The sequence below is a fragment of the Tachysurus fulvidraco genome, chromosome 21 (assembly GCF_022655615.1).
Source record: "Tachysurus fulvidraco isolate hzauxx_2018 chromosome 21, HZAU_PFXX_2.0, whole genome shotgun sequence".
Lineage (NCBI taxonomy): Eukaryota > Metazoa > Chordata > Actinopteri > Siluriformes > Bagridae > Tachysurus > Tachysurus fulvidraco.
Window position 1 is genome coordinate 15,530,218 of NC_062538.1, and position 17,630 is coordinate 15,547,847.

General features: G+C 41.3%; 1 protein-coding gene across 1 annotated transcript in view; it reads left to right on the forward strand.

The window, feature by feature from the left end:
* The first annotated feature begins 2,968 nt into the window (after positions 1-2,968).
* The window catches only part of LOC113663973 (torsin-1A-like), a 67,046-nt gene continuing 52,384 nt past the window's right edge, over positions 2,969-17,630 (forward strand). The window contains exons 1-2 of the mRNA XM_047805905.1: positions 2,969-3,149; positions 6,867-7,132. Of these exons, the coding sequence (XP_047661861.1) occupies positions 2,969-3,149; positions 6,867-7,132 (447 nt within the window). The remainder of the gene's footprint in view (positions 3,150-6,866; positions 7,133-17,630) is intronic.

Below are 17,630 nucleotides of genomic sequence, written 5' to 3' on the forward strand. Positions count from 1 at the left end.
GCAAACTGCAGCAGATCGAGGGTGTTGGGGAGTCTGGTTGTTACATTTTTCTTGACTAGCCTCTCAAAGCACTTCATCACAATTGGAGTCAGTGCTATGGGACAGTAGTCATTCGGACAAGACACAGGTGCTTTCTTTGGAGCCGGTATGATGGTTGTGGATTTGAGACATGTGGGGACGACTGCATGGCTCAGTGAGGTGTTAAAGATATCCATAAGGACGTCAGTCAACTGCCGCACAGGCTCTCAGTACCGGCTTGGTATACCGTCGGAACCCGCAGCCTTGCGTCAGTTAATCATGGATAGGGTTTTCCTTAAATCAGCTGGAGACAGAGCACCTGGTCATTGGGCGATGTGGGCAGTTTTTTTGCAGGTGTGTTATTCTGCATGTCAAACCGCAAGTAAAAAAGGTTCAGTGTGTCAGGGAGTGATGTGTTGTTTTCACAGGCCTGTGGCAGAGGCTTGTAGTCTGTGATGGTTCGGATGGCTTTCCACAGGCTCTGTGTGTCTTTACTGTCTGTGAAGTGGCTGTTGATTTTGTCTGCATATGTCCGTTTAGCTTTTTTGATGCCACATGACAGATTGGCTCTTGCTGTTCTAAGAGCTGCTTTATCTCCTGACCTGAAAGCTTCATCTCTGGTCTTTAGCAGCTCATGAACCTCTGCTGTCATCCACTGCTTTTGGTTTGCCCGTGTGGTGATGGTCTTTGTGACCGTGACATCATCAATGCACTTTTTGATGTATGCACTCACGGTTTCAGTATACTCCTGCAGATCTGTGCGGTTGTTGTAGGTGGCTGCCTCTCTGAACATATTCCAGTCCGTGCACTGAAAGCAGTCCTGGAGTTTTGAGGTAGCATCCTCTGGCCAAACTGTGATAAGTTTCTGAACCAGTTTTGTGCGTATCAGGAGTGGTCTGTATGCAGGGATTAGCATAACAGATGTGTGATATTAGAACCCGAGGTGGGGGCGGGGCTCAGCCTTGTATGCATGCTTCTGTGTAGTGTAAACCAAGTCCAGTATATTATTTCCCCTTGTTCCAAAGTTCACATGTTGGTAGAACTTCGGTAACACTGTCTTTAAATTGGCATGGTTAAAGTATTCATGTTCTGTATTCTGTTGTTCTGTGTTGTGTTGTTCTCTGTTGTGTTGTGTCATGTTGTGTTGTTGTCCTGTGTTGTATTGTTCTGTATTGTGTTGTGTTGTTCTGTATTGTGTTGTTCTGTGTTGTGTTGTTGTTCTGTGTTGTGTTGTTCTGTGTTGTGTTGTGTTGTTCTGTGTTGTTGTTCTGTGTTGTGCTGTTCTGTATTCTGTTGTTCTGTATTGTGTTGGGTTGTCCTGTGTTGGGTTGTGTTGTGTTGTTGTGTTGTGCTGTTCTGTGTTGTTGTCCTGTGTTGTCCTGTTCTGTGTTGTATTGTGCTGTGTTGTTCTGTGTTGTTGTTCTGTGTTGTGTTCTTCTGTGTTATGTTGTGTTGTGTCACACTGGTTTTAGCTCCATTCCATAGGCAAACTTATCACAGGTTTTCTTCTTATAATTTGATTCTATGTAAAATATTACTTGGGTTTGGAGCAGAGACATCAGAAGGCATCACAGCCAACGGGAACATCCCACATTGATCATTGAATTATCTGCAATCTGCCGTCTCAATATGCTACACATATAACATAACATAATGCATTGACAAAGAATGAGAAAGATGCATATACAAACAGCAGTTTTGAAGGTTACATCCCATATCAAATCAGAATAGGCAATAACCAAATCACCACCATACATTTGTTTAGTCAAAACATTATCTTTTAACTCAAGACCTTGTTGAGCATTAACAATATGGTCATCCTTTCTTTGCATTATGACATAATGATTAACACATTATGTAATAACATATTATTATATATTTTGGTAACTCAAAATCAAATTCTGGTACAGTGTTATCATGTGGTAATCATTAACAAAAATAGAAAAGTGATCATGAGTTGTGGTGACATGTTTTCCTGTGTGAAACTATTACTTTGTAAAATTATTGTGGACATGTGTTAGATTGATTTCACAAGCCTCACAATTAGTGTGGGGTGCCCCACATAAGGGTTGTTTTTCCAAGGCATCAAACTTGCAAATAAAACCAATGTAGTTTTGTCACAGCATTCTATGACCAGTCCTTGCCATTCTCCTGATGGTAACTGTGTGATAAACCTAAAAGTCCTTAAAGTCCATTCTTTTAAATTCTTCTGTAATATTGTGTTGTTCTGCATTGTGTTGTGTTGTTCTGTGTTGTGTTGTTCTGTATTGTGTTGTTCTGTGTTGTGTTGTGTTGTTCTGTGTTGTGTTGTTATGTATTGTGTTGTTATGTGTTGTGTTGTTCTTAGTTGTGTTGTTCTGTGTTGTTTTGTTCTGTGTTGTTTTGTGTTGTGTTGTTCTGTATTGTGTTGTTCTGTATTGTGTTGTTGTTCTGTGTTGTGTTGTTCTGTATTGTGTTGTTCTGTGTTGTGTTGTTCTGTGTTGTGTTGTTCTGTCTTGTTTTGTGTTGTGTTGTTCTGTATTGTGTTGTTCTGTGTTGTGTTGTTCTGTGTTGTGTTGTTCTGTATTGTGTTGTGTTGTTCTGTGTTGTGTTGTTCTGTATTGTGTTGTTCTGTATTGTGTTGTATTGTTCTGTGTTGTGTTGTGTTGTTCTGTGTTGTGTTGTTCTGTATTGTGTTGTGTTGTTCTGTGTTGTATTCTGTTGTTCTGTGTTGTGTTGTTCTGTATTGTTCTGTGTTGCGTTGTGTTGTTCTGTCTTGTGTAGAGTCTCTTTCTATTTACATTTACATTTACATTTGCATCATTTGGCAGACGCCTTTATCCAGACCGACCTACGGATGTGCTTAAGTCTTAAGTCTCTCGTTGCACGGCTAAGCGGAACTATTGGTTGTCGTTAGAGACGATTCCCTTTTTATTTTGTTAACATAACAATCTGTATGACTTGATTCACAATGAAAGAAAGAGCCTCGTTGGTGTTGTATTTTATTTTAATACCGAGCGTTATTGTTCAGGCTTTTGAACCTATAAGCACAAGCATTCTGACAGGCGCTGGTGTGGCCGCACTGGGAAAGAAAACTGTAAATTATTTAGTGGAAACATGTAATGAGCACTGGGTCGGATTCAACAAGACTGGTAAGAGATCATGTGTTTAAATTATTGTCTGTATAAAGGTTACTCATTAGCTGGATGTTTTTTGGATTGTTAGAGTTAGTTAATCTTTTTGTTTTTGTTGTGTGTTGTGTTGCTGTTCTGTGTTGTGTTGTGTTGTCGTCCAGTGTTTTGTTGTGTTGTGCTGTCCTGTGTTGTGTTGTTCTGTGTTGTTGTCCTGTGTTGTGTTGTTATGTGTTGTCCTGTGTTGTGTAGATTCTCTTTCCATTTCCATCATTTGACAGACGCCCTTATCCAGAGCGTCTTACAGAAGTGCTTAAGTCTCTATCATTGGATACTGTAAGAAATAAAAATGCATAGTGTAAAAATGAGACGATGATGTTGAAGATCTTAATGAAGAACAAGCAGTTTATTCCAGCATAGCAGTGAAAAAATACATGATGTACTTTGGGTTCGTTGGAGTCAATAAGAACCCTAAGCAAATCCTGCTCAAGCATTATATACAGTTTTCCCTTTTGGTAATTTAAATGAAGTTCCGCTTTGAACTTCATTTAAACTTTGCAATGAACTTTGTAAGAACTGAATGTCTCCCAAATGGCTGGGCTACACCTTGTTGTCTAGCTGATGTCTTTAAATGTTAATCATGGTCACGTACACCTTGTCTTGGTATTGTTACAATTGTGATCAACCAAGTGGTCACTTTAAATGGCAATTGCGGCCACGTAGACCTTGGCTTGGTATTTGTAATGACAGATCATGGGACGGAGGATCCATTTGCACGCTCTTAAATTCAAACTCAAGGTACAACAGGCGTAGATCAGAATTAGCAGACACGATATCGAAGGAGAGGCAAAAACCAGAAACAGTAATACAGGCAGGAGGTCGGGGCAGGCGGCAAACAATCATCGAACGGAATGAAATCAAAACAGAGTTGTTTTTTATTTAAATAAAAAAAAATAATAATAAAAAAATAAAAAAAAAAGAAAAAACCAAGAATACACAGACAGGAAACCACTCAGACCGATAGCAGCGGCAAATCGAGACTTCGCACAGAAATAGGGTTCAAGTTCAGCTTATATAGGAAGCAGGTGATTGAAATCAGCTGGTGGAGTAATTATGACAGGAGCGGTGGATTGTGGGAGATGTAGTTCCGAAGTCGCTAGAACTCGGGCGAAGGTTCCCTCTGGTGGTGGTCGGGAGGCGAGACAGGTGCTTCATTCATAACAGTATTGTTATCAAGCAAGTGGTCACTTTAAATAGTAATCGCGGTCACGTAAACCCTTTGTTTGTGGTGATCCTTAATGTCCTGCTGCTGTTCCCATATTTAATACAGAATCAATTTTATATGTTTAAAGTCCTAAATGTATTACCTTATGATATTTACATCTTTTTAGGAATGAGCTCTTTTAGATGTGCACCTTGGAGTGGAATTTGGGTGCAATTTCTGTAATTTCTTAAAGTCCCCCCTTGAATGCTTTTGGCCCTGAAGCATCATATCACTTCCTTAATACAGATCACACCTCCCATTTTTGGGCAGGTGCCCAGTGACGGTGAAGCCCTGCCTTAGGATGATCCCCTTCGGCCCTCAGAGAATCTTACCCGTCATCGAAACTTCACCTCACGCACACTGGTTTTAGCTCCATTCCATAGGCAAACTTATCACAGGTTTTCTTCTTATAATTTGATTCTATGTAAAATATTACTTGGGTTTGGAGCAAAGATATTCAGAAGCCATCACAGCCAACAGGAACATCCCACATTGATCATTGAATTATCTGCAATCTGCCGTCTCAATATGGTACACATACAACATAACATAATGCATTGACAAAGAATGAGAAAGATGCATATACAAACAGCAGTTTTGAAGGTTACATCCCATATCAAATCAGAATAGGCAATAACCAAATCACCACCATACATTTGTTTAGTCAAAACATTATCTTTTAACTCAAGACCTTGTTGAGCATTAACAATATGGTCATCCTTTCTTTGCATTATGACATAACACATTATGTAATAACATATTATTATATATTTTGGTAACTCAAAATTAAATTCTGGTACATCTTCCTCAAAGACTAATTGTCGGCTGGATTCAATGACATTGTCTGTAGAGTGAAATTAACATATGAAAAGTAATATTTTCCTATGAACCAAGCTGTCTCTGGAATCATACAAAGTAAAGTAACCTTAATCAGACAAAGTGTTATCATGTGGTAATCATTAACAAAAATAGAAAATGATCATGAGTTGTGGTGACATGTTTTCCTGTGTGAAACTATTACTCTTGTAAAATTATTGTGGACATGTGTTAGATTGATTTCACAAGCCTCATAATTAGTGTGGGGTGCCCCACATAAGGGTTGTTTTTCCAAGGCATCAAACTTGCAAATAAAACCAATGTAGTTTTGTCACAGCGTTCTATGTCCAGTCCTTGCCATTCTCCTGATGGTAACTGTGTGATAAACCTAAATGTCCTTAAAGTCCATTCTTTACAGTCAATACATTAACTCTGATTCACTAGGTTCCAGACTTAAAGATACCATGAGTTAAAAACATTGTTCAACTTTTTTTTAAATGAAACAAACTGGGAAAGAAGTGTAGTGTTTGATGTCAAGTAGGTCTTTAACCGTTGTTTGAAAATAGCTAGTGACTCAGCTTTTCGGAAAGTTCATTCCACCACCTTGGTGTGAGAACAGAAAAGAATCTTGTTTTATACCTACCCCTTACCCTGAAAGATGGTGAGACCAGTCGAGCCGTGCTGGTAACTCTAAGGCTTTGAGGTGCAGTGCCAGGAGTGCTACGGCCTTTGAGGTAAGAGGGAACTAGTCCATTTTTGGCTTTGTAGGCAACCATCAGTGTTTTGAATCTGATGCATGCAGCTACCGGAAACCAGTGGAGGGAGCACAGCAGCGGGGTGGTATGCAAGAACTTAGGCAGGTTAAAAACAAGCCATGCAGCTGCATTTTGGATCATTTCAGAAGACAAATAGCGTTCATAGGTAGACCTGCCAGTACTGAGTTACAGTAGTCCAGTATTGTGATGATGAGACTGAACAAGTACCTGAGCAGCCTATGTGGGCAAAAATGGCCGAATCCTTCTGACGTTGTAGAGAAGGAACCGACATGAGCAAGTCACATTAGCAACATGAGAGGAAAAGGACAGTTGATTGTCCATGGTTACCACAAGGTTGCGAGCTGTGGCTGAAGGGGTGATCAGATTGTTGTGCAGGGATATTGCAAGTTCATGACCTAGGGATGAATCATCTGTTAAGGGGATGAATCACCTGATCCAATTAAGAAACTAATCAGAACAATACTTCTACATCGATCAGACATAATATTTCATATTTCACTGACAGGTAAAGGGAAATTGTTTTATCTCCTTACAATGCTGTGGAATATATCAGGCTGCAAGTAAACAGTCAGTTCTCAAAGCTGGTGTGTTGGAAGCAGGAAAAATGGGAAAGTGTTAGGAGGCTCACTGATGTGCTCGGGATAATGCACTCTGCCGTACTTCAAAAATTGTTCAGAAATGGTTTGAGGACTTGTAGCACAAGATAGTTATAACTCTGAAAGAACAGAACAGAGTCTTGATGCACACCTTCCTTACCCTGAAAGATGGTGGGATCAGTCAAGTGCTGGAGGTGCAAGGTGCCTCTTTGGTTCATTGTATTTAGGGATCCATCTCATCATCTAGTGTGTTTTTGCTTAATGGCCAATCCTTCTGTTGTTGCAGGTCTTGAAGCAGATCTGGAGAGCAAGCTGTTCGGCCAGCATGTAGCATCTCGTGTTGTCCTCAAAGCTGTGTCCGGCTTCATGAACGACGAGAACCCGAAGAAGCCCCTCGTCCTCTCGCTGCACGGCTGGACTGGCACAGGCAGAAACTTTGTCAGTCAGCTAATCGCCAATAACATTTATCAGCGTGGAATGTCTAGTGGATTTGTGCACTTGTTTACTGCCACAGCACACTTCCAACATGAAGCAGAGCTGGAAGTGTACAAGGTACTGCATGATTTACAGCCTTTAATCCTGACAGACAACACTATAAGTTATAAGTGTACTAAAAATGTGTTTTGAAGAATCTCTCTTATCTCTCTCATATCTTTCTGATCATTTTTGAGTTTGCCAGTTTATTAGATAAACGTATACAGTGTTACATAAATCCTTTTATATTTAGATCAGAAAGAATCTGGATAAGGCGGGTTGTGCAGGATTGTAAATAAATCAAAACCAAAAGGAGATAGATAAATAAAAAAGTATAAACTATATAAAAAACTATATAAAATATGAAAATTTAAGTGGAGAAATAATGTATATACATATGCATAAATATACATATACATAAATATATATGGTTTTTTAAAGATTGTCCTTAAAGTGTCCAGTTGCAGTATGGTGTGTAAACACAGTAGTGTATATAGTGTATAAAATGGCACTGCTGTGCAAGTCCAGAGTTAAAGTGACAGTGACAGTCCAGAGTTGAAGTGACAGTGACAGTCCGGAGTTAATGTGTCAATGCAAAACAAAAGGTGTGCATAAAAACAGTGTAGATGGAGAGAGAGCTCCAGTACTAGATCCTGGGTGTTTCCTGATTTAGACTCCGAATGGCCTGCGGGAAGAAGCTTCTCCTCATTCTCTCTGTGTTTGCTTTCAGGGAGCGGAAGCATTTCCCTGAACGCAACAAAGAAATGTGTCGATTGTTGGGATGGCTGAGAGCTTTTACAATCTTCCTGGCTCTGATCCGGCACCGCTTGCTGTAGATGTCCTGCAGGTCAGGGAGCTCAGTGTGGATGGTAAGTTCAGCTGATCGCACCACCCTCTGGAGGGCTCGCCTGTCCCGCATGGTGCTGTTCCCGAACCAGGAAGTGATGCTACCCGTCAGGATGCTTTCAGTGGTGCAGGTGTAGAAAGTCTTTTCTGAGAGGGTAGTCTGAAGTCCCTTAAGCGTCTCAGGTGGTACAGACGCTGTCAGGCCTTCTTCACCAGAGTGTTGATGTGACAGGACCAAGACAAGTCCTGTGTGATGTGAACACCTAGGTACTGGAAACGGTCCACTTTCTCTACTGGGGTCCCGTTGATGTTTAGCGGTTGGTATGACCGCTCCTGCTTTGTGCTGAAGTTTACTATCAACTCCTTAGTCTTGCTGACCTTCAGGAGAAGATTGTTTTCCTGGCACTCTCCAGGTTATTAGTCTCCTGTCTCGTTGTTCTTCGAGATCAGGCCCACCACAACAGTGTCGTCAGCAAACTTGATGATGGTGGTGGAGTTGGAAGTGGCCACACAGTCATACGTGTACAGTGAGTACAGCAGGGGGCTCAGAACACAACCCTGGGGGTCTCCAGTGCTAAGGGTGTGGGTGGATGAGGTGTGTTTGCCCACCCGTACGGCTTGTGGTCTGTCTGTCAGGAAGTTGGAGATCCATTGACACAGTGGCAGGCTGAGTCACAGGACCTCCAACTTAGAGGTGAGCGTGGAGGGAATTATGGTGTTAAACGCTGAACTGTAGTCCACAAACAGCATTTTTGCATAATTCCTTTTTTGCAGTCCAGGTGGCTGATCGTGGACAATAGCCTGTGAACAGCTGTTCAGCTCAGGCTTTCAGAACCCAACCTGTGATGCCATCTGGTCCTGCTGCCTTCCTGGTATTCACTTTCCTGAATGCCCTCCTCACGTCATGCTCCAAGCTGGTGAACGTGTTTACCTTTCTAGCTCTCTCAGCGTGCATGCTGTTTGTGCTGCTAGCACCACTAGCGTGGTTAGCTGCAGCCTCGAAGTGAGCGTAAAAAGTGTTTAGATCGTCTGCCAGAGAAGCCTCCGTGTTCCCCATTCTAGAAGCAGGTGTTCTATAGTCCGTAATGTTCCTTAGTCCCTGCCACAGGCTCCTAGAGCCACCACGCATGCCTGTTCCTGATGAAGGCTCATTTCCCTCACGGATGCCGGTGCGGGTCACGTCCTTTGTTCCCCCTCAGGATCTCTCTTGGCCAGCATGGGCCCGGGTTTAAAAACGATGAAGGGTGTGTATTGTACACCAATAGATATAAGAGTGGCTCTGTCATATCTATGATGTCCATTTTCTATAAATAAAACTGCATCTATATAAATAAATATAAACAAAAAAGGCAAAGTGTAACCGGAGCAACCGCGAAGGCCTCACCGGCGCCATCTTGAATTAATAAGCAATAGTGATACTGCGGGGTGGGCTGAGGTGGGCCAATAATTTCATAAAAGCGGGACCCGCGGGTTGGAAAAAACCAGACCCGCGGGTCCCGCTTTTATGAAATTATTGGCCCACCCCAGCCCACCCCAGCCCACCCCGCAGTAAAGTGACAATTTCTTTACCCGCCCATCCCGACCCACAGGTCGCCCGCAGGACCCTCGGGTTATGAGACGACCCGCGCATCACTAATACGCAACATTCTGTGTAAGGTTATCCCAACAAAAACACACCAGGAGTGACTGACTCATTTTATATGAGACTTGTGGTCATAACCTAAATCTGATCACCCCTTCAGCCACAGCTCGCAACCTTGTGGTAACCATGGACAATCAACTGTCCTTTTCCTCTCATGTTGCTAATGTGACTTGCTCATGTCGGTTCCTTCTCTACAACGTCAGAAGGATTCGGCCATTTTTGCCCACATAGGCTGCTCAGGTACTTGTTCAGTCTCATCATCACAATACTGGACTACTGTAACTCAGTACTGGCAGGTCTACCTATGAACGCTATTTGTCTTCTGAAATGATCCAAAATGCAGCTGCATGGCTTGTTTTTAACCTGCCTAAGTTCTCGCACCCCACCCCGCTGCTGTAATTCCTCCACTGGCTTCCGGTAGCTGCACACATCAGATTCAAAACACTGATGCTGGCCTACAAAGCCAAAAATGGACTAGCTCCCTCTTACCTCAAAGCCCTCATCACTCCTCACACTGCACCCCACACCCTCAGAGCTACCAGCACTGCTCCACTGGTTCCACCATCTTTCAGGGTAAGAGGTAAGTATACAACAAGACTCTTTTCTGTTCCGGCACCAAGGTGGTGGAATGAACTTTCCGAAAAGCTGAGTCACTAGCTATTTTCAAACAACGGTTAAAGACCTACTTGACATCAAACACTACACTTCTTTCCCAGTTTGTTGCATTTAAAAAAAAGTTGAACAATGTTTTTAACTCATGGTATCTTTAAGTCTGGAACCTAGTGAATCAGAGTTAATGTATTGACTGTAAAGAATGGACTTTAAGGACATTTAGGTTTATCACACAGTTACCATCAGGAGAATGGCAAGGACTGGACATAGAACGCTGTGACAAAACTACATTGGTTTTATTTGCAAGTTTGATGCCTTGGAAAAACAACCCTTATGTGGGGCACCCCACACTAATTATGAGGCTTGTGAAATCAATCTAACACATGTCCACAATAATTTTACAAGAGTAATAGTTTCACACAGGGAAACATGTCACCACAACTCATGATCACTTTTCTATTTTTGTTAATGATTACCACATGATAACACTTTGTCTGATTAAGGTTACTTTACTTTGTATGATTCCAGAGACAGCTTGGTTCATAGGAAAATATTACTTTTCATATGTTAATTTCACTCTACAGACAATGTCATTGAATCCAGCAGACAATTAGTCTTTGAGGAAGATGTACCAGAATTTGATTTTGAGTTACCAAAATATATAATAATGTTATTACATAATGTGTTATGTCATAATGCAAAGAAAGGATGACCATATTGTTAATGCTCAACAAGGTCTTGAGTTAAAAGATAATGTTTTGACTAAACAAATGTATGGTGGTGATTTGGTTATTGCCTATTCTGATTTGATATGGGATGTAACCTTCAAAACTGCTGTTTGTATATGCATCTTTCTCATTCTTTGTCAATGCATTATGTTATGTTATATGTGTACCATATTGAGACGGCAGATTGCAGACAATTCAATGATCAATGTGGGATGTTCCCGTTGGCTGTGATGGCTTCTGAATATCTTTGCTCCAAACCCAAGTAATATTTTACATAGAATCAAATTATAAGAAGAAAACCTGTGATAAGTTTGCCTACGGAATGGAGCTAAAACCAGTGTGCGTGAGGTGAAGTTTCGATGACGGGTAAGATTCTCTGAGGGCCGAAGGGGATCATCCTAAGGCAGGGCTTCACCGTCACTGGGCACCTGCCCAAAAATGGGAGGTGTGATCTGTATTAAGGAAGTGATATGATGCTTCAGGGCCAAAAGCATTCAAGGGGGGACTTTAAGAAATTACAGAAATTGCACCCAAATTCCACTCCAAGGTGCACATCTAAAAGAGCTCATTCCTAAAAAGATGTAAATATCATAAGGTAATACATTTAGGACTTTAAACATATAAACTTGATTCAGTTATAAATATGGGAACAGCAGCAGGACATTAAGGATCACCACAAACAAAGGGTTTACGTGACCGCGATTACTATTTAAAGTGACCACTTGCTTGATAACAATACTGTTATGAATGAAGCACCTGTCTCGCCTCCCGACCACCACCAGAGGGAACCTTCGCCCGAGTTCTAGCGACTTCGGAACTACATCTCCCACAATCCACCGCTCCTGTCATAATTACTCCACCAGCTGATTTCAATCACCTGCTTCCTATATAAGCTGAACTTGAACCCTATTTCTGTGCGAAGTCTCGATTGGCCGCTGCTATCGGTCTGAGTGGTTTCCTGTCTGTGTATTCTTGGTTTTTTTGTTTTTTTTTATTTAAATAAAAAACAACTCTGTTTTGATTTCATTCCGTTCGATGATTGTTTGCCGCCTGCCCCGACCTCCTGCCTGTATTACTGTTTCTGGTTTTTGCCTCTCCTTCGATATCGTGTCTGCTAATTCTGATCTACGCCTGTTGTACCTTGAGTTTGAATTTAAGAGCGTGCAAATGGTTCCTCCGTCCCATGATCTGTCATTACAAATACCAAGCCAAGGTCTACGTGGCCGCAATTGCCATTTAAAGTGACCACTTGGTTGATCACAATTGTAACAATACCAAGACAAGGTGTACGGGACCATGATTAACATTTAAAGACATCAGCTAGACAACAAGGTGTAGCCCAGCCATTTGGGAGACATTCAGTTCTTACAAAGTTCATTGCAAAGTTTAAATGAAGTTCAAAGCGGAACTTCATTTAAATTACCAAAAGGGAAAACTGTATATAATGCTTGAGCAGGATTTGCTTAGGGTTCTTATTGACTCCAACGAACCCAAAGTACATCATGTATTTTTTCACTGCTATGCTGGAATAAACTGCTTGTTCTTCATTAAGATCTTCAACATCATCGTCTCATTTTTACACTATGCATTTTTATTTCTTACAGTATCCAATGATAGAGACTTAAGCACTTCTGTAAGACGCTCTGGATAAGGGCGTCTGTCAAATGATGGAAATGGAAAGAGAATCTACACAACACAGGACAACACATAACAACACAACACAGGACAACAACACAGAACAACACAACACAGGACAGCACAACACAACAAAACACTGGACGACAACACAACACAACACAGAACAGCAACACAACACACAACAAAAACAAAAAGATTAACTAACTCTAACAATCCAAAAAACATCCAGCTAATGAGTAACCTTTATACAGACAATAATTTAAACACATGATCTCTTACCAGTCTTGTTGAATCCGACCCAGTGCTCATTACATGTTTCCACTAAATAATTGTACAGTTTCTTTCCCAGTGCGGCCACACCAGCGCCTGTCAGAATGCTTGTGCTTATAGGTTCAAAAGCCTGAACAATAACGCTCGGTATTAAAATAAAATACAACACCAACGAGGCTCTTTCTTTCATTGTGAATCAAGTCATACAGATTGTTATGTTAACAAAATAAAAAGGGAATCGTCTCTAACGACAACCAATAGTTCCGCTTAGCCGTGCAACGAGAGACTTAAGACTTAAGCACATCCGTAGGTCGGTCTGGATAAAGGCGTCTGCCAAATGATGCAAATGTAAATGTAAATAGAAAGAGAATCTACACAAGACAGAACAACACAACGCAACACAGAACAATACAGAACAACACAACACAGAACAACACAATACAACACAGAACAACACAACACAATACAGAACAACACAACACAGAACAACACAACACAATACAGAACAACACAACACAATACAGAACAACACAACACAGAACAACACAACACAATACAGAACAACACAACACAACACAGAACAACACAACACAGAACAACACAACACAATACAGAACAACACAACACAACACAGAACAACACAACACAATACAGAACAACACAACACAGAACAGCACAACACAGAACAACACAACACAGAACAACACAACACAATACAGAACAACACAACACAATACAGAACAACACAACACAGAACAACACAACACAATACAGAACAACACAACACAACACAGAACAACACAACACAATACAGAACAACACAACACAGAACAGCACAACACAGAACAACACAATGCAGAACAACACAACACAAAACAAGACAGAACAACACAACACAGAACAACACAACACAGAACAACAACACAACACAATACAGAACAACACAATACAGAACAACACAACACAAAACAACACAGAACAAAACAACACAGAACAACACAACACAGAACAACACAGAACAAAACAACACAGAACAACACAACACAGAACAACAGAATACAGAACAACAACACAGAACAACACAATACAACAACACGACACAACACAGAACAACACAATACAGAACAACACAACACAGAACAACACAACACAATGCAGAACAACACAATATTACAGAAGAATTTAAAAGAATGGACTTTAAGGACTTTTAGGTTTATCACACAGTTACCATCAGGAGAATGGCAAGGACTGGACATAGAATGCTGTGACAAAACTACATTGGTTTTATTTGCAAGTTTGATGCCTTGTAAAAACAACCCTTATGTGGGGCACCCCACACTAATTATGAGGCTTGTGAAATCAATCTAACACATGTCCACAACAATTTTACAAAGTAATAGTTTCACACAGGAAAACATGTCACCACAACTCATGATCACTTTTCTATTTTTGTTAATGATTACCACATGATAACACTTTGTACCAGAATTTGATTTTGAGTTACCAAAATATATAATAATATGTTATTACATAATGTGTTAATCATTATATCATAATGCAAAGAAAGGATGACCATATTGTTAATGCTCAACAAGGTCTTGACTTAAAAGATAATGTTTTGACTAAACAAATGTATGGTGGTGATTTGGTTATTGCCTATTCTGATTTGATATGGGATGTAACCTTCAAAACTGCTGTTTGTATATGCATCTTTCTCATTCTTTGTCAATGCATTATGTTATGTTATATGTGTAGCATATTGAGACGGCAGATTGCAGATAATTCAATGATCAATGTGGGATGTTCCCGTTGGCTGTGATGCCTTCTGATGTCTCTGCTCCAAACCCAAGTAATATTTTACATAGAATCAAATTATAAGAAGAAAACCTGTGATAAGTTTGCCTATGGAATGGAGCTAAAACCAGTGTGACACAACACAACATAACACAGAAGAACACAACACAGAACAACAACACAGAACAACACAGCACAATACAACACAGAACAGGACAACACAGGACAACAACACAGAACAGCACAACACAACAACACAACACAACCCAACACAGGACAACCCAACACAATACAGAACAACAGAATACAGAACAACAGAATACAGAACAATACAATACAGAACAGCACAACACAGAACAACAACACAGAACAACACAACACAATACAACACAGAACAACAACACACAGAACAACACAATACAGAACAACACAACACAATACAGAACAATACAACACAGGACAACAACACAACATGACACAACACAACAGAGAACAACACAACACAGAACAACAGAATACAGAACATGAATACTTTAACCATGCCAATTTAAAGACAGTGTTACCGAAGTTCTACCAACATGTGAACTTTGGAACAAGGGGAAATAATATACTGGACTTGGTTTACACTACACAGAAGCATGCATACAAGGCTGAGCCCCGCCCCCACCTCGGGTTCTAATATCACACATCTGTTATGCTAATCCCTGCATACAGACCACTCCTGATACGCACAAAACTGGTTCAGAAACTTATCACAGTTTGGCCAGAGGATGCTACCTCAAAACTCCAGGACTGCTTTCAGTGCACGGACTGGAATATGTTCAGAGAGGCAGCCACCTACAACAACCGCACAGATCTGCAGGAGTATACTGAAACCGTGAGTGCATACATCAAAAAGTGCATTGTTGATGTCACGGTCACAAAGACCATCACCACACGGGCAAACCAAAAGCAGTGGATGACAGCAGAGGTTCATGAGCTGCTAAAGACCAGAGATGAAGCTTTCAGGTCAGGAGATAAAGCAGCTCTTAGAACAGCAAGAGCCAATCTGTCATGTGGCATCAAAAAAGCTAAACGGACATATGCAGACAAAATCAACAGCCACTTCACAGACAGTAAAGACACACAGAGCCTGTGGAAAGCCATCCGAACCATCACAGACTACAAGCCTCTGCCACAGGCCTGTGAAAACAACACATCACTCCCTGACACACTGAACCTTTTTTACTTGCGGTTTGACATGCAGAATAACACACCTGCAAAAAAACTGCCCACATCGCCCAATGACCAGGTGCTCTGTCTCCAGCTGATTTAAGGAAAACCCTATCCATGATTAACTGACGCAAGGCTGCGGGTTCCGACGGTATACCAAGCCGGTACTGAGAGCCTGTGCGGCAGTTGACTGACGTCCTTATGGATATCTTTAACACCTCACTGAGCCAGGCAGTCGTCCCCACATGTCTCAAATCCACAACCATCATACCGGCTCCAAAGAAAGCACCTGTGTCTTGTCCGAATGACTACTGTCCCATAGCACTGACTCCAATTGTGATTAAGTGCTTTGAGAGGCTAGTCAAGAAAAATGTAACAACCAGACTCCCCAACACCCTCGATCCGCTGCAGTTTGCATATCGCCAGAACCGATCCACAGACGATGCAATTGCCCTTAGCCTCCACCTAGCCCTCACACACCTTGAAAACAAAAATTCCCATGTCAGAATGCTGTTCATAGATTTTAGCTCAGCATTCAACACAATCATCCCACAACAGCTCATTCAAAAATTGCAACTGCTGGACCTTAGCAACTACCTCTGCAATTGGATCCTGGACTTTCTAACTGGAAGACCACAGTCAGTGCGTATCAGCCAAAAAACATCGAGCACTACAACACTGAGCACAGGCACACCACAAGGCTGTGTGTTCAGCCCACTGCTCTTCACGCTGCTGACACACGACTGCATTGCAAAGTTCAGCTCCAACCGCATCGTCAAGTTTGCTGATGACACAACTGTGATTGGTCTGTGATCGGTGATCAGCAACAACGAAACGCACTACAGAGAGACAGAGCCAGAGCAGGACAACAGCATGGTGGGGGACCCCACCCATCCCTCCAACAACATCTTTCAGCTCCTACCATCAGGAAGAAGGTACAGGAGCACCAGAGCCCGCTCTGCTAGACTGTGGAACAGTTTCTTCTCCCAAACTGTGAGAGCCCTAAACTCAAACCTCCACTGCGACCCCTGAAAATATACAGGCCATCTGTGATGTGACCCACCTAACCGCCACCAGCCGCACTCACCAGCATGAGCACACTGGCACATCAAAACTAAAAACGGTGTACTAAACCCACAGACAATACACATGTTTACATGCTTGTGTTGCACATTGCATCTTGCACTAGTCCTCTACCAGCTGCTTGACTTTGAATGCCTCCTGTTGCACGTGTACAATATCAAGGAAGCATTGTAGAGTCTACATACTTGTATTTATATTTATTTCTTGAGTTTATTTTTTTGTACTGCCCCCTGCTTCATTGTTTTATGTTTTTTTGTTTTGTGTTTTGTGTTGTTTTATGTTTAATGTCTGTATGGATGTTGCGCTGTTTGAACTGTGAGACATGACATCTCATTCCACTGCATGTCTCAACATGTAGCAAAATGACAAATAAAGGAACTTGAACTTGAACAACAACACAACACAGGACAATACAACACAAAACAACAACAACACAATACAGAACAACACAATGCTGAACAACACACAATACAGCACAAGAAAACAAAATACAGAACAACAACACAACACAGGAAAACACAACACAGGACAACACAACATAGTAAGAAGTCATTTGTTGTCTTTTATGTTGTTAATTTCGAGGAAAAACTAACGCTATTTTGTTGGCTAACGGTTAGCACGAGCATTAGTGCACTTGGTTAATTGTTAAAAGTGCATCTGTGTAACCTGGTGTAAAAAGTGCAGGACAAGACAAACAAGACAGTGAGCTGTGCAGGACAGAAGACAAACAAGACAGTGCAGGATAAAAGAC